Here is a 17,979-nt window from a genome sequence, read left to right on the forward strand (position 1 = left end):
CCTTTTCTTGAGACCATTGGGTGAATCATCCCCTGGTTCTGCTTATGTCACACTGCCTCTATTTGGACAAGTCTTTCCAGGTTTCTCCAAACCTGTCATATTCTTTTTTTTTTTTTTAGTGGCATTGACTGGAAGATATATTTAAGAGACATTGAAAAAGATGGGTTTGTTTGGAGCTTACAATTGTTTATGTTCCTATAACTAATATACTTTTGAATTACCTTTACTATTATAATTAAATTCAATGAATTTACATCTTGAAAGATTATAAATATTCACTACATGTTCCCAGACATGAGTAATTAAATATCACATTTTGAATAGCAAACATTTCTGCTAAGGATATAGCAAAAGAATATTTTTCTCCTTCCTCTCAGGGAGAGACGAGTAGCTATGTTATAGTAACCTGTAACTATGCTTAAGGTCATTAGGGAATATTCTAATTATTGCTCTCTTCCAGAAGCAAGATATCAGATTAAACAACCTTCTTTCTGTCTGTCAGATACTTATTTTATGAGTTCAAGGATATCATAAAGAATATCTACAAAATTTTCAATACACCCTTCCCCTATAAGTTAAAAAAAAATAAGGAAAAAAGTTGCACTCTCTACACAAAGGCACACCTTTCTACATCGTCATTCTTAAGCTGTCTTCTGCACTCTTTTACCATCGTTGGTTCAGTTGTTCTCCACATACTCTGCATCCACTGCATTTCCAGTGCTTTGCTGCGCAAAAAGTTCGGTTGTCTTTTTGGGTTTTTTTTTTTAAAGCAGCTTAGTCTTTTCCCAATGCCTTTCACCGTTTGGGGAAATGTCTAGTAATAGTATCACTTTGCCTCATATTTTAGATGAGGAACTGAGGCTCTTGGAGGTTAAATGACTTTACCCTTGGCCACATAGGCAGTTTTAGAGACAAGATTTGTAGGGGCAATTCTCCTTTCTTATCATCCCCCCCTACCTCCTTCAGTTTCTAAGATTTCTGAAAGTATGTCAAATAGGAATGGGAATAGCAGACATCTCTGTTTTCTTGGCTGCGAACCTATTAGTGATTTTAAGATTAAAGTTTTACTTAGATATCTCCTAGTAACAGAAATGACTGGATATTTGGAAACTCTTATGGTACTGAAAGAACTGCAAGTTCTACCATTTTGGAAAGATCTACCTTGATGACTTGCTCTGATTAAGCCTTTTAATGTCTAAATGGAGAATTTAATTTCTAGTAGGCAAAGTGAAGGCAGAATAGTGAGGAAAAGTGGCAGAGAATGCTAAGAATCACAGAGTTGTAGACCATTTACAAATCATGATTTAATTGTGGTTATGCTAAATATGATATTCTTGCCTGTCAAAGACATATATTGGGTCACAGATTATGAAAGTATGAATATTACTAGGTGGCACAGTGAATAAAGCTCTGGCCTTTGGTTCAGTAGGATCTGAATTCAAATCCAGCTTTAGACGTGTACTATCTATGTGATCCTGAGTAAGTCGTTTAACCCTGATTGCCTCTCCCTCCAAAAAAGAAAGGGGCAGCAAATATTCTTTTACAAAGTAAATGATGTGTGGCCTTGGGCAAGCCACTTAACCCCATAGCCTTGCAAAAATCTAAAAAAAAAAAAAATTAAAGTAAATGAAAAGGTAAAAGGAAGTTACAACCAAATGGAAGACAATAAATATTTCATGGAACATTTGTTAATTTTGCCTAACTGTTCATGTAGATTATTCACCAACATCCATCCAGAAGATAAGGTGGTTGAGAAATTCTACAAAAGAGCTTGCTAGAATTCTCTAAATTAAATTAACATATACTCTGTTTAGACACTTAGAGACTTCAATTTAAAGGTGGATATAGGCGAGTATGAATAAAAAATACATTGAAAAAAGTGCTTATGGTTAAGAGACAAAAGAGACCAAAGCAGAAATCTTTTATGAGTACCTTCTCCAAGAAGAGACTTGGAAGTAAGGTGAATACTGAATTTTTCTTTTAAAAAGTGAAACTTTTCTTCAGAAGAAATAACTGCATATCAATAAGGAATATTTTGAAAAGCAGGTTTTTTTCATTTAGGCAAAACTCAAGTCCTGTTAGAAAAGAACAAGATAAGAAGATAGTATGCAACTAAAATAACCTCAGTTTCTCCTATTCTAGTTACTGAAAGTGGAAAAAGGATAAAGCAACTGACATTGTTGAGGAATATTACCATCTCTTAGGATCACTGAGAGCTGGGAGAGATCTTAGAGATTGGGTCTAAAGTCCTCATGTTACAGAAGAACACAGGTGCTTTAGTAAGGTTAGGGAACTTTCCCAGGATCACACAGCTTCTAAGTATCAGAGGTGGGAGCCTAGGACTCCACCCTCTACACCCTACCGCTCTTGCTTTGGAAGTTTAACTGATGTGAAGCAATTGCCCAGGGATGTGGTCAGAAGGGTCTTATACCTGCCATACTAATGGTAAAACAAAAAAAAGTTTCAAAGAAGAGTTAATGAAATTACCGCAGCAGTAGGATTTCTCAAATAGAACTTTGTATATAATGTTAAACCAGGTTTCTGTAATAGCTGCTTCTTCTCATTTGTTTTTCTTGACACAAGGTGGGGATGGGGGAAGACAGGGATAATTGTTATAAGACAAAAATAAAAAACATTGAAGGTTTTTTTAAGGGTTTTTGGGGGGGGGGTTGGCAAGGCAATGGGGTTAAGTGGCTTGCCCAAGGCCACACAGCTAGGTAATTATTAAGTGTCTGAGACCGGAATTGAACCCAGGTACTCCTGACTCCAGGAATGGTGCTCCTGCATTGTGCCAACTAGCTGCCCCATAAGCTCTACATTTTTAAAGTCATCTGATTGACTAAAAGTGGAAGAGAGGACAGGATCTCAGTTTGTTGTTTGGCTATTTTAAAAAGGTTTGATTAGATGGACTAAAATGCAGCTGTGTAGGCAGTGTTCTGATCTGACATGATTCCTTGATAGGAGCAACAGCAGAGACCCCTTTGAGTTGTTCTCTGCTTATCATCCCTGGGCCAGCCCTCTAGCTGAGGCATGGTTGGTCAGCAGAGGCACTGAGGTTGAGTCCTAGGAGATGGGGACAACACCTAGATGCCCCTGTTTGTGTACTCTGAGTACTCTGGGTACTCTGAGAGCTTTGGAAGGAGCTTCGTCCACTTAGATGCCATCTAAAAGTTCACGCAGGGAAACTCCAGTCTTTGATGGGAACCTCCTGGGACAGCACTTGGAGTGGGTCCATCGGTGTATCTAGCCTTGGCAGACACTGCAGGGAGACCCTGAGCTGGGCTCCCAGGAGAGTCTGGGTTGGATTACTTTTAGGTAATTTCACAATGCTCTTAATGACCTTGTACTTTTCTCTAAAACAAATATTCATTGTGTTTATCTTGGTATTCTTCTGGGATACCTATTAATGTGAATTAAGAGAAGCCAGCAAGCAGTCTCTGAAGCTGTATGAGAAGTGTGGGGAATAATATAATGAATGCTCTTTTGAACACTTTGAATTTGATATGTCAATGGGAAATCAAGTTCAAAATGTCCAAAAGGTAGGAGACCAGAGCTCAGAAATATATTAGACTGGTGTGTGTGTGTGTGTGTGTGTGTGTGTGTGTGTGGAGAGAGAGAGAGAGAGAATATGATATGAATTTGAGTGTTGTCCATATAGATATGATGATTAAACCCATTATGGTGAGGTTGCCATCTGAGAGAGTGTAGACAGAGAAGAGAGACCCAAATGACCTAAAGATGGTTCAGTAAAGGAGAAAGAGAACAAAAAACAATATTTTGACAGTGTAACTTGGAGAAGAAAGAATGTCTAGGAGTTGGGAAGACTGAATAGTAGTGTCAGATGATGCAGAAAATCAAGAGGCAAAAACTGAAAAAGACCTTTGGATTTGAAAAAAATTAAACATTTTTATTATTGAAATTAATAAACATCAATATACATTAAAATTTCAATGTACAGATATTTTTAAAGGGATTTGTATAATGAAACTCCAAACTTCTTTGTACAGTGTTTTTCCTACTCTATACCTTTTTGTGATTCAATTTAAATTTCACATAGTCTTTTCATCTGTGTCCAACTGTGCCCTCCATTTGGACTTCCTTCTGTTTATTTTTCTGTCATACATTAGTACTCTTCTTTTTCTTCTTCCTTTGTAGTATATTTATTTAATAATTTTTCTGTTTATTTTGTTCTTGGTATCCAGTCACTTTTATGTTCCATTTATTTATCTTGCTTGTAATAGATAATTTTTTGGATGTGCTGCTATATTGTTTGAATATTTTACTGTATACTTTCCCATTGGTATCCATTATCAACATCAAGTTATAGTTTTCTTTTTTGGTTTTTTTAGTTTTTCTTTTAATTTTAGAGCTCAAATTGACATTTCATAGAAAGAAGTAGCTTTATTGTACGTCTCTATATTTAAGTCTCTAAATAGGATTTGCTTATTTATAATTTTACTGATGTTCTCCTATGAAATTTTTTCCACAGTAATTTTAGTTTGAATTCTCAAATTTATTAGTAAAGAGCCTTGTATAGTAACTTTTGAGAATTTTCTTTTCTTCATTTTGTCCTTACTGGGATCTGCCCTGTTCTCTCTCTCCTTCCTCAATGTTAGTGATTTTAATTTGCTTTTATTTTGGGATTAGACTTGCTAACTTTTTTGTATTAAAGCAAAACAAATAGCTATTTAGATTTATCAATAATATTTCCTTATTTTCATTCTTATTTGCTTCTCTTCCGAGTATGCCTATTTCTATTATTGTTGCTCATTTCTTTTTTTTTCTTTTTTAAAGTTTCTCTTGATACGTTTACTTCTATTTCTCTCTCTATTTCTTGGGGGGGGGGTGTTGCAAGGCAATGGGGTTATGTGATTTGCCCAAGATCACACAGTTAGTTTGTTATTAAGTGTCTGAGGTGGAATTTGAACTCAGGTCCTCCTGACTCAAGGGTGGCACCCTATCTGCTATGCCACCTAGCTGGCCCCTGTTTGCTTCTTTTTTTTTTAAAGTTTTTTTTGCAAGGCAAATGGGGTTAAGTGGCTCGCCCAAGGCCACACAGCTAGGTAATTATGAAGTGTCTGAGGCTGGGTTTGAACTCAGATCCTCCTGACTCCAGGACCGGTGCTCTATCCACTGTGCCACCTAGCTGCCCCCCCTGTTTGCTTCTTAATACTACTTTGGGGGGCAACTGTGGCACAGTGGATAGAGTACCGGCCCTGGAATCAAGAGGACCTGAGTTCAAATCCAGCCTCAGACACTTCATAATATCTAGCTGTGTGGCCTTGTGTGAACCACTTAACCCTATTGCCTTTCAACCCCCCCCCCCCCCAAAAAAAAATACTACTTTAGATGTATCTCATAGATTATAATACCTATATATATGTCCTTTCCTTACATAATCTCATTTTTATAATTTATTTTTCCTTATTCATTTGTTGAGTTTTATTTCGATAGTTTTTATTTACTGCAAATTGTATTGTCTCATTATTTAGTGTCATCTGGTATGGCTGCTCAGTGGCAGTACTTTAGATCTCCCCGTTGACTCTTTTCCAAAGATTTCCCTTTCCCTCCAGGCACCCATATGCCTCCCCAACTTCTCATTTTCAGTAGAGGAATGATCTCCCTAATTTACTCAGAAAATAAAGGATTGCATTCTCAGAGCTCCCTCATCTTCCCTGTTATATACTTCAAAATAGAACTTTTTACATCCTCCTGTGTGGGATCAGAACCGTGGGTTACAGCCCTGGTTCTCCTTAAACAGAATAATCAGAAGACCTAGCCTGGAGAACAAAATGGAGTTTATTTGTTCTTCTCGAGAAGGGGACACCACCTCTGTAACATGAGTTACAGCTCTAGAAGGAGTGCACAGTGTGGAGGCCTGCAAGTCCCCTTTTATCTAGTCCCTAATGCAGTCTCAACCCCCTGGTCTGCTACCTATTGCCTAAATAACTGGGCTCATAATCTTTCCTTGAGCTAATTGGTTCAAAGCATTTTCAAGCCCTATTTGCATCATTATTCAGATTCAGTTTTACCTTGTCAAAGAGAGAGAATTTGTTTTACCCTGTAAGAGTATCCTTCATCTATGGGGTCTGTCAACACCCTGCTGTATAATCTTTGATACCTCCTGACCTTGGAAACTGCAGCTCTTGCTGACATGGCTTTGGGAAAAAGGAAGACTCAGTGAAACCTTGAAGGGGGCTTCACTCGGTTCTAGTTCCACTCAGTTCCATATCCGTTCTCATCTCCTCCAGCCTTGCCGAGCCAACCCCTCTACACTTCGTTGTCGCTTTGTCTTTTTTGAGGAGAATGTTTAGAGTTTGGATTTCACCTTGGTTCCATCCACCAGCTTGGCAGGAAGATGAAATTTCTTCTAGATGCTATTCATTTTTCCCCTAGCTAAAAGTAGTTATTTTGAATCAAGAATAAGTAACTTGAAAAAAATCTAAGTTGCGTTATCTATGGGAAGAAAAAAAGATTTACTGAGGGATATCACTGGAATAAAGGAATTTCAACAGTTTCTTTGGGGTATTTTTTGTAGACTAGGTTTAACTTTGTTGTACCTCTTGAACTTGTTTTGTGTTTTTTTTTGTCTAGGCCTTCAGTTATTTTAGGAGTGACCAACCCTTTTTTTGCTAAAACGCTCCAGCACTGGCCTCACATCATTCGAATAGGAGATATTAAACTGGCAGGTAGAGTATGCCCTTGATGTTCAGTTTTTATGATTTACAGTTTTGCTTGAAGTGCCTCTCCAACTCTCTGTTTTCAGACTTTAGTTATATTGAAATATTGTTTAATGGATGCCCCTATCAAGTATTTGGAAAACCTGCTGAAAGGAAAGGACTACTTGTTGGCATAGCATATGTATGTATATGGAAGATTCTCTGTTGCCAGTAATGCGCATTATATTAATGGTGATCAGAAATTGAGTATTGAGCTGAAAGAGAATGTTTTTCTTTATGAATCACTAAGGATTTAAGTGCCTAGGTACTAGGCCTAGGCACTGGCTTATAAAGATAAAGAGAAGTCTGACCCAAAGGAGTTCACATTCTGAAGGGCCATACCCTGCCCCAAACCCCCTGATTACAGAGGGGTTTCTCAGATGACATCACAGGCAGCTTTGAGTTAAGGGGACCAGGGATTTGAAGGAGGGAGGGGGAGTTGAGGGAAGAGTCTGAGGAGAGAAGAGAGTGTTGTGAACCTGGAAAAGGGGCTAAATTGTCAAAGGCTTTGAATACCAAATAAAGGACCAGTCAGACTGAGGCATTAAGTATATTGCTTTGACCACTGTTGAAGTTTGAATTAGAAGTGAAAGGGGAGTTGAATCGGGGTACCCAGTTAGGAGGTTCTTGCTGTAGTCTGGGTAAGAGGTGAGAAGAGGGTAGAGAGAGATGCAGTAGAGAAAATTCTTTATATTTTAGCACAGTGTGCCCTACATGGTGAAATAACTGCTACAGTAACCACAAGGTATAGAATTCTGCAAGAGGTCTCAGAATAAAGTTAAACTTAGTTGGAAAAATATATGTCATTAAGTTTTAAGGATCAAGAGGGATTTGGTACGTGGACTTTGGAGAGGCCTTCTCAGATTGTGGATGCGACATATCTGTACCTTAGGCTAGGCTTGGTTCTTGTGCCTGTCCAAAGCACAGTGGAGGCCTTACCAAGGATTGTGCAACATTGCATCACAAAGTGGAATGTTCTGGTGGAGAAAATATGCTCCTTTAAAAAAAATATTAAAAGGAGTTGCATCATAGCATAGCCCTTCCCTATCTTCCTTACTGACCCCTAGGCTTCATTCAGATCTTCATATTCTTCACCAAACCTAGCAATTCTGCCCTTTGGACCATCAAACACTCCTTCTGGCCATTTCTCCATTATAATAGCTTGTCTCCCCCTATTCAGATGTAAGCTTCTTGAGGGCACAGACTATCTCATGTCTTTATAAAGCCACTATTTAGTGGAGTGCTGGGGCATGTTGTGAGCACTTGTTAATATTTTTCATTCATTCATTCAAAAAATTGAATAAATTTTAAATTGCATAATTTCCCAATGATTTTGGATGTTTTATTAATAGGTAGATATTAAAAAGAATGACTACATGTGATGTTCTTCATTAATAAATTTTGATTTGTTTCACATTGTAATGGATAAATTCATGTTCTCCCTTTGCATCATTGTTTTTTAATCTGGGATGTTATATCTAATACATGTTTCTTAATTTTGTAAAATGATTTTCAGAACCAGTTTGGATAAAAATATCACAAGATAATTTCTAAATGTACTTGTGTTCATTTAATATAAACCTATTATACTTTTTATCTTTCACTGATATCCTTAGTTCTAGCCTGTCTGCTTTGACCAGACCAAACCACCCTGAGGTCAATAGAGCACAGGTCCTGGAGTCAGGAGGACTTGAGTTCAGATCTGGCCTCAGATACTTTACACTTACACACTTACTCTGTGGGTGGCTCTGGGCAAGTCACTTTATCCCTATTGTCTTAAAAAAAAGAAAGAAAAAAGAATGAGATTCTTTAGGTTGGGGTGTTTGAATATACTAGAGAGAATTTTTTGGTACCAGAACTGTTATTTCTTAGATTTTAAGGAGCTCCTGGTGAGGAAAAGTCCATCTCACAGTACAGATGGGCAGAGGCTATAAGAGGAGAAAGTCTCTCTCTGCTCCCCTCCTCCACCCACAATTCATTTTGACATTTGGTTTCAGCAGATTTGTCCTACTAATGGAAATACTTTAGGTAATTGTAATATAGTCTTCTATTGTTAATTTTCTTTGTTTTCTAGTGGAAAAAACCTCTCTCCTTGATTTCTGTACACAAATTAGAACTTTATCATGAAGTCATTAGCAGGGTAAGAATTTTTACATAAGTAATGTCTGCACTAAAAAAAAAGATAAGAATCGGGCGGCTAGGTGGTGCAGTGGATAGAGCACCAGCCCTGGAGTCAGGAGTACCTGGGTTCAAATCCGGCCTCAGACACTTAATAATTACCTAGCCGTGTGGCCTTGGGCAAGCCACTTAACCCCATTGCCTTGAAAAATCTAAAAAAAAAAAAAAAGATAAGAATTCAGATAAGAAATGAGACAAAAATTAATGTGTTTGGTCTCAAAAAGGAAGCTATTTGCTTGCTTTGTTAGTGTGGTTTTAACCTGGATTGTTGTATGGGAGCAGAGACTTGCTGATGAGTAAGTATTGATAGAAAGTGACAGTGTTCTCTAGATGTGGCTCCTACCTTGACTAGGATACCTCAGTCTTGGATTTTCCTTGTCCCTTTAGGGTTCTGTTCTTCACACAGTAATGACACTGAAGTAGAATTTATATTTATGATTTGGACCTTACATGAGATTGAACTTTGAAAGAGAAAGGCCTGGTTGCTACCAGCATCCTCAGCATTAGAGCTTCTTGGGGCGGCTAGGTGGCGCAGTGGTGGGGCGGCTAGGTGGCACAGTGGATAGAGCACCGAACCTGGAGTCAGGAGGACCTGAGTTCAAATGCAGTCTCAGACACTTAATAATTACCTAGCTGTGTGGCCTTGGGCAAGCCACTTAACCCCATTGCCTTGAAAAATATAAAAAAACAAAAAAAAAACATTAGCGCTTCTGTTGTAGAGCAGAGAGAGGCGTGACCTTGGAGTCAGGGAGATCCACCTCTGACATATAGTGTCATCTCCCCTTCGTTGTGGCAAATGAACAATGACAGATGTCTTGATGGTCTGCATAGGCCTTGAATTGGAAGCACAGGCTTGAATAGTGTAGAATGGTCATGTTGACCATACTCCTTTTGGAGCCTTTGGTTTTCAGTTTGTATTTGGGAGATGTTAACCTTTCATGAAGATTAACAATAACATGTCTGCAATTTTGACATCATATTTTTAAAAAAGAAGTAACATATGAAAGAGAGTTTTTACTTTTTATTCCCACACTGGGAGGAGTTTAACAGCAAAACATGCTAGAAAGCCTCTGCTCCATTGGGGGGAGCAGGATTGATGTTTCACTGGTGCCTTAGAAAATACACAGACTTGGGGCGGCTAGGTGGTGTAGTGGATAAAGCACCAGCCTTGGAGTCAGGAGTACCTGGGTTCAAATCCAGTCTCAGACACTTAATAATTACCTAGCTGTGTGTCCTTGGGCAAGCCACTTAACCCCATTTGCCTTGCAAAAAACTAAAAAAGAAAAAGAAGAAAAAGAAAATACACAGACTTAAAAAGAAATCCTCTTTATATTCTCTTTTGAATTGTCTTTTTTTTTTTTAACATTTTGGATCAAGAAAGGACTTGGGTAATGCTGTTGCCCAAGCCCCTTGTTCTAAGAGGTGATGATTTATTAGTCAGTCCAATCCATGGGCATTTAGTGGAACTCTTTTGGCTAACTGTATTAGCTAAAGTATGACCACTACTTTTGTTTCCTGGCTGAATTTGCGTATTATGGACCTTGTAGGTCCATAAAAAAATGAGTTGGTTGAATTGAGAGTATAATCTCAAGTTGACAGTTCTGTCACCTTAGGCTTGGGAAAGATAGAAAGGATTGGAGAAATAAAGGAAAATAAAAGGCAGGGTATGGGAAGGACATTATTTCCCTTTTAGCTACTAATTCAATCCTTAAATGAATTTATCAACCTGGCCTTGAAAGAAAAAAAAAAGTACTTATCTAAGTTATATTAACAATGTAAGTGAGTACAGCTAGGTGGTGCAGTGGATAAAGCACGGGCCCTGGAGTCAGGAGTACCTGAGTTCAAATCCGACCTCAGACTCTTAATAATGACCTAGCTGTGTGGCCTTAGGCAAGCCACTTAACCCCATTGCCTTGCAAAAACCTACAAAACAAAACAAAAAAATAAGTGAAATACCTTAAAAGAATTTTTGTGCTCAGATGGATCATTCTGCCTGCTTCCTTGTTTTAAAACTAAATGCTACATTTCCTTTGTTTACTTTTCCAGGGAGAAAGTTTTCCATTTAATGGGAACTTGTTATTTATTTCATTTTAAATTAAACTGTCAACATCACAATGGTTTAATTTCTCTAATAACTCATCTTTTTGTTGGTTGTTGAGCAAGGGGAATCAATTGCAGGTAGCCTTCTGCAGTTAGATTGATGTTTGGAACAGTTGCCTAGGATTAGGATTCTTTGCCCTACTTGACTGCCACTTTTCTGTCACTACAAGCTGAACTGTGTTGCTTAGGGTGACAGCTGTGTCAGGTTTTTGCCTGTTCATGTCATTGTCTGCCATGGGATAAGAATGAATTAAGGTAGAATAGTGGGGAGGGTGGCCGACTTGGAGTCAGGGAAAATGGGATTCAGGTCTCATTTCTGACAATTCCCCAATCATGTCGATTAAACTCTTTGTGCTCTGTTCTCTCACCTGCAGAATGAGAGGGTTGCCCTCACTGGCCTTTAAGTGATCTTCTATTTCTAAAGCTGACCTTTTGTGATCCTGTGTTGCTCATGTTAAGTTTGTCCTTGATTAGATTGATTCGTGGATAGTCGAGTGGCCGCTGCTGGGACCTTCTCTAGTGGTAGCCAGAGCGTGGAGAGCTGAAGTCTCTGTAGAAGCCATCAAGTGTTCATCAAGCAGGTTCTGCTTGGAGACTTTGGGCTCTTCAGCCTCGGATGAAAAGAAGTCTTGTCACTGAGTTATTCTCTTACGGAAGGGTTGCTTAGGTTGTCACTATAATTAAACTCCTGACCTCTTCTCTGCTGTTTTGACAGCTCACCTGTGTGGTTTGTAAAAGATGACACTATTTTTTTTTTTTCAAGGCAATGGGGTTAAATGGCTTGCCCAAGGCCACACAGCTAGGTAATTATTAAGTGTCTGAGGCTGGATTTGAACCCAGGTCCTCCTGACTCCAAGGCCAGTACTTTATCCACTGCGCCACCTAGCCACCCCAAGTTGACACTATTTATAGGGAGTAGACACATCTGGGGGGGGCTTTCACTTGTATGATAGACTAAACCCCGGAGTGGTGAACTGTGGTTCAATAACTTGACAAAAGGCTTCATTTGAAGCCATTAGAGACAGGTGTAGACAAATGGCTTCAAAAATGTTTTATTTTTTGCCTGAGATTGTGTACAAGATTATGTTGTAGTTAAGACAAATCATAAAACTGAAAATAAGAAAAATGTTGATAGGCTAAGACACATGGTAATGCTAATGGTTAATAGCTTTTATAAGGTGCTTCCTGTGGGCCTTAAAAATGATGATAGGGTCATTATCCTATGTAATTTCAAGACTTGCTCCTGCATCTGTTGCCCTAAAAAGATTTACTCTGAAATGATGAATTCAAAACTTGGTAAATTTCTGAGCAGTTTGTACCTTCAGTGCCTAAGTATTGAAGGTAAAATGTTTGTTTAACATTGAGTAAGGAAACCCCGACATCTTAGGCTGCTCGTTGCCGAGGGCAACCTGCAGCCCAGTAAGAAAGAATTCTCTTCCCAGCATCCTTGCTCAGAGTTTGCTTCATCTTTGCTGGAGGCCCCCCACTTCATACTCCCCGGCTCCTGTGCCCAAGGCAGTCCTTGCTGGTTGTGCCTGGACTTCATATACTTGAAGGTTAGATAGCTTTCATGTTTCCCTCTTTTTTTGATGGTTCTTCTTCACCAGGCTAAATAGCCCTGGTTCCTTCAGTCGATTTCTGCATTCCTTGATTTTGATGCCTTTTACAGTCTTGCTTGGTGACTTCTGAATAGTCTCTAGCTTATCATTGTCCTCCTTCATCCTGGTGACCAGAACTTAATACAAAACTCCAAGTGGAGTCTGTCCAGGGCAGCTGAACGGAAGAACTGTCCCTACCTGGACCTTGTACCTCTCTTGGTACAGCTTCAGATTACATTCAGTTTCTTGGGGTTTTTTTTAATCACACTTGCAGGCTTATAATAAGCCCTCAGATCTTTTTTTAGACAAACGATATTCTACCAGTGATGTTTCCTTCATCTTGTATTGTGAAGCTGAACTTTTGAATTGGTGTAAGAGTTTATATTTTTTTCCCATTAAATTTCATCTTAGATTTGGTCTAGGGTTCTGGCCTTTCAAGATCTTTCTGATTACTGACATTTATCCAGTATGTTAGCTCATTCCACCAGCTTGGAGTCATCTGCAAATTTGATAAACATGAAATCTTTATCTTTATTGAAATCATTGGTTTCAAACTATTAATGATCATAGTTTGGCCATTTTCTGCTAAAAAAATGGGGTGATTTTGTCATGTCAGATGCTTTGCTGAAATCGAGATTATCTACATCCGTAACATTCACCTACCTAGTCTAAATCTAGATTTGTAGAAATTTTCTCCACTGATTCAGTCTTTAACTTGTGACTTTTAAAAAGTTTGGGAGTCTTAGTTTCTGACTAATTCATCATTTTTAAAATTCATGCTAATAGGGGTGGCTAGGTGGTATAGTGGATAAAGCACCGGCCCTGGAGTCAGGAGTACCTGGGTTCAAATCCGGTCTCAGATACTTAATAATTACCTAGCTGTGTGGCCTTGGGCAAGCCACTTAACCCTGTTTGCCTTGGAAAAATCTAAAAAATAATAATAATAATGCTAATATATCAGTTGATAAAAGGAGTCAATGTCACTCTCAATGCCAAAGACTCCTCATGAAATGCATTTGATGATTCTGTGCCCTTGGAAGACTCAGTGTTCCTGAGGGTGACAGTCGACTCTGATTGCTTAACAAGTAATGAAAGAGAATAAACGTGTGAGGTGGATTATTCTACTGAGGGCCTCAGGGATGAGACTTTTGATTACTTACTTCTGAATCACCCCCAGCCTTGGGGAATTTAATCAAAGAATTTATCCCCAACCAAACTTGAGTAGAACACAATAAGCAGGAATTCGCTTATATGATCTAAATGGGGTAAGCTTTTGGCAGAGGTGATGATCTTCAATGACTGGACGTTGAACAAGTAAGTAGGGGAGGAAGAAATCTAAAACTCCCCCATAATTGGTTATTAATAATCAACTTAATCTGTAATTTACAATCTAAGTTGATTAGTAGGATAGTGAGTTTAAGGTCTTTGCCCATGTCATATAATTGGTATATATGTGTCCAAGGCAGGATTTGAACTAGGGGTCTTCCTGGTTCCAGGGTTGGTCTTCTGTCTGCTCTTGCTTGTTTATCAGTTACTGAATTTAATAATTCTAACTAAGAGGGAAGAAGGTTATTTTGGCAAATGTGATCTTGATGAAGCCATGCTGGTTCAAAGGTTATTGCTGATGGCTGGTCATCATGTCACCAGCTCTCTCAGCTGGTTAGTTCATCTGGATTAGGTGACTTGTGTTCACAAATGGCAGTTGGGTTCTGTTGAGTCCCTCTTAGTCATTGTTGTTGTCTGTTCCAGTCCAGGGGGCTTTCTCCTTGGCAGAGAACTGAGCCCGAGTAGCAGCTGAGCAGCCCTGCCTTTCTTCATCATTGTCTCACCTCCCCAGAGCAGCTTCCCATCTGTCTCATCTTTGAGGCGCCTCCCCCAACATCCTCTTGTTCCTTGCCACCTCCATTCTCAAGGTCAGTGTTCCCATTGTCTTCCTAAATGACTTTACCGTCTGTTTATCCTGGTCTTCCAAGACTTGCCTCTGCTTCCATTGTTGTAGGTTTTGCTTGATCTGTGCCAGGAGTTACTTTGCACACTTTGATCACCTACTGTGCTATAAGTTCTTACATTGGGGAACAGCATCTTGAATGTCAGGAAAATCCACAAATTCAAAGTGATGAAATAGATTCAGTTGTCCACAAGGGACCCATGGTCCTGGAGATGTGGCATACTCAAGATACAGTGCTTGGGTTTCAGAGAAGATTAAACTTTTAACTATATTTTTAAAGCAAAGATACTATTTTTGTGAAGAGAAGATAATAAAGGAATCCTGGATTTCAGTGGAAGATTATGTCTATTTGCCATTAATGTTTGCAAATTTCTCTGTACTATAATTCTGTGATACCTGAACACGTAAGAGAACAATTCATCATGAACTTAAGAGAAATGTTTTAGATATAACATCCCTGGCTAAGTGATGAAGTTGGATATTCCTCAGAGATAATTTACCTTGGAAAGGGCTGTCTTCTCTTTATGTTGACTATAATTGATACTGTAGAGAATTACAACAATTTCAAGACTCTTATGATTTTTGCAGGTGAAATTCCGAAACAGGTCAAAGTCAAAAAACTGAAGAACTTAAAGACATTGGATTCTAAACCTGGTAATAACTTTTATTCTTTTAAATACTATCGTGATGTATGGGAGTATTTTTAAAAATTGCTTTCCTTTCCCCCCCCAGGAGTTTATACTTCTTATAAGCCATTTTTAAACAGAGATGAAGATATCATCAAACAATTACAAAAGGTAAAATCAATTTTTTTTTTATTTTACAAAGGTTTTTGTAAACTTCACGTATGGGGATGGGAGTGAGGAGGGAATAGCATCATGACTATAAGAGCTTCTCTGTGAAGAAGCTTTTGACCTAATCAGCTCTCCAGTTACTGACCGGATGCTTTCTCCTGGCAGGTAGAATGGAAGTGTGACACATGAATGATCTATATGGAATTGCTAACCTTCTCAGTGGGGCGGTGGGGAGGGAGAAAGGGAGAGAATATGGAATGCAAATTTTAAGAATGGATGTTAAAAATGGTTTTTACATATAACTAGGGAAAATAAAGTCCAAATAAACATGTAAAATAAAAGATATCCCTAATATAAAAAAAAGAACATAAGTATAAGCTTTCTATTTCAGTTACAAATTTTTTCTTTAGTTTTATTGATGCTTTTTATTTTTATATTGTCATTCACTTTCCAGCCCTCACATATATTGACTTTCCCTTAGAACACTAAGAGAAGAGCAATTAAGCAAAGCTCGTAGGTAAATGGCCACACCTGGGAATGTTTGCAATCCTCCACTCCCATAGTCCTCCACCTCTCTGCTGAGAGATTGAAACATGTTTCACCATGTCCGCTCAGAACCAGAAGGGGCAGTGCAATGAGCTGAAGCCTCCTTGCCTTTCTAGGTAGTTGTCCCTTTACATACTTGTGGCCACTGTGGATCCTGTTCTCCGGTTCTGCTTCCTTCATTTTCCCTTGGTTCATAGAACGCTGTGCATGGGCTTGAAATCTTCAAACCTGAATTATCCCTGTCAGATGATCTGGTTGTGCCCAATGGGCAAGGGAGGAAGCTCAGGAGGGTAAAAAGTATTATTAGCTGCCAAATTCTGTGTCAGCTCACCCTGAGATAGTGTTGTCTAAATCATCTGCATTTTCCAACCTGAACAAAGACCTGGAGGACCCATTTTGGTTGTTTTTCTGCTTTGGAAGTCTCTTCATTCATGTATTTTTCCCTAGAAGGTGATTTGAAAAAAAAACATTTCTGAGGGGCAGCTAGGTGGCATAGTGAATAGAGCACCAGTCCTGAAGTCAGGAGGACTTGAGTTCAAATGTGACCTCAGACACTTAATAATTACCTGGCTGTGTGGCCTTGGGCAAGTCACTTAACCTCCCGCTGCCTTGCAAAAAAAAAACCAAACCCAAAACATTTCTGAGTTTAATTTACTAGGTAATAAGTGTGTCTGTGTGTGGTTGTGCAAAGGCCTTAGATTGATCAAGAGAGTGAAAGAGCTTCAGAGAAAGGCAGGCTCTTCTTCTCCTCCCCCACCCCCCCAAGGACTTGAGCCCCAGAACAGAGGGCATTCTTCCTCTGAATAGGAGGTTTCTTTAGCCATTCTGGGCTGGCCAGGTGAAGTCCTTTTGACATGGATGATTTCTATGATCATTCTCACTAATTGAGGAAGAGCTGTGTAAGTAATTTAAAAATAATTTCTGTTTGACTTAGAGCTGTGGACTTGTCAGATATTCAAAGTTGAATACTTTGTACTCGTGGTGTAGTAATTCAAAATGATCAAACCAGCATGTGAAAGAAAATATTTTTTCTTTGCAGAACTATACAGACAATTTGAAGCTTGGTGGCACAATGGATAGAGTAAATGGCTCAGAGTTAGGAAGACTTAAATTCAAATCCAGCCTTTGACACTTTTCTGGTTCTGTGTCTCTGGACCCATCCTTTAAACTCTGTCTGACTTGATTTCCTTATTTATAAAATGGGGATAAAGTGATGCTGTAGCTAGAGGGCTTGACCTGGAACCAGGAAGATCTGAGTTCAAATGTGGCCTCAGATATTTACTGGCTGTGCGACCTTGGGCAAGTCATTTCACATATTTTGCCTCAGTTTGCTCCACTGCAAAATGGGGAAAATAACAGCTCACACTTCCCAGGGTGGTTGTGAGGATCCATTGGGATCATCTTTGTAAAACACTCAGCCTAGGACTCAGGCAGAGGAGCCATCGGGGACATGCTCATTCTTCTCAGGATTCTCAGGCCACTGCCTTGGCCCCTGGGCTTCTCGGGGCCTCTCCTTGGGGGTCCAGCAGCCGGGCCCTCCTCTTGGTCTTGGCAACTCCCCGTCCAAGGCTCATTGTGTGACCTGGACGAAATGCTGCTGCTTTCCTTCCTTCCCTCAAGACACAAATGGTCAGATTTATTATTGAGCACCTGAGCCAGGGTACCAAGACAGGGGAGGGACTGAGATTTTGGAGCTGAGCTTAGGGCATTTCCTAGAGTCACAACAATTCCATTTGTGTTCATCTCGACTCTGTTTTGAAAGACTTCACAGGAGATGCACACACAGAGATCATCTAAATGCGATCTGTCCCTTGAACTCATGTAACCTCGTCCTGCTTGCTTTGTGAGAGTCAAAAGAACAAGGGACATTTTTCTCTGTTTTAGGGTTTTTTTTGGCAAGACAATGGGGTTAAGTGGCTTGCCCAGAGCCACACAGCTAGGTATAATTATTAAGTGTCTGAGGTCAGACTTGAACTCAGGTACTCCTGACTCCAGGGCTGGTGCTCTATCCTCTGCGCCACCTAGCTGCTCCTGGGACCATTTTCTCTGAATGGAACTTTGTCTCCTTGGACTCATTGCTTCTTTGCCAAACCATT

The 17,979-nt window shown here is 39.3% G+C and overlaps 1 protein-coding gene across 1 annotated transcript in view; it reads left to right on the forward strand.

Moving 5' to 3' along the window:
• DENND6A (DENN domain containing 6A) overlaps positions 1 to 17,979 on the forward strand; it is a 102,195-nt gene that overhangs the window by 44,151 nt on the left and 40,065 nt on the right. Inside the window, exons 12-14 of the mRNA XM_074198896.1 lie at positions 6,595 to 6,689; positions 15,132 to 15,197; positions 15,276 to 15,340. Of these exons, the coding sequence (XP_074054997.1) occupies positions 6,595 to 6,689; positions 15,132 to 15,197; positions 15,276 to 15,340 (226 nt within the window). The remainder of the gene's footprint in view (positions 1 to 6,594; positions 6,690 to 15,131; positions 15,198 to 15,275; positions 15,341 to 17,979) is intronic.

The sequence above is a fragment of the Macrotis lagotis genome, chromosome 8, assembly GCF_037893015.1.
Source record: "Macrotis lagotis isolate mMagLag1 chromosome 8, bilby.v1.9.chrom.fasta, whole genome shotgun sequence".
NCBI classification, from domain to species: Eukaryota; Metazoa; Chordata; class Mammalia; order Peramelemorphia; family Peramelidae; genus Macrotis; species Macrotis lagotis.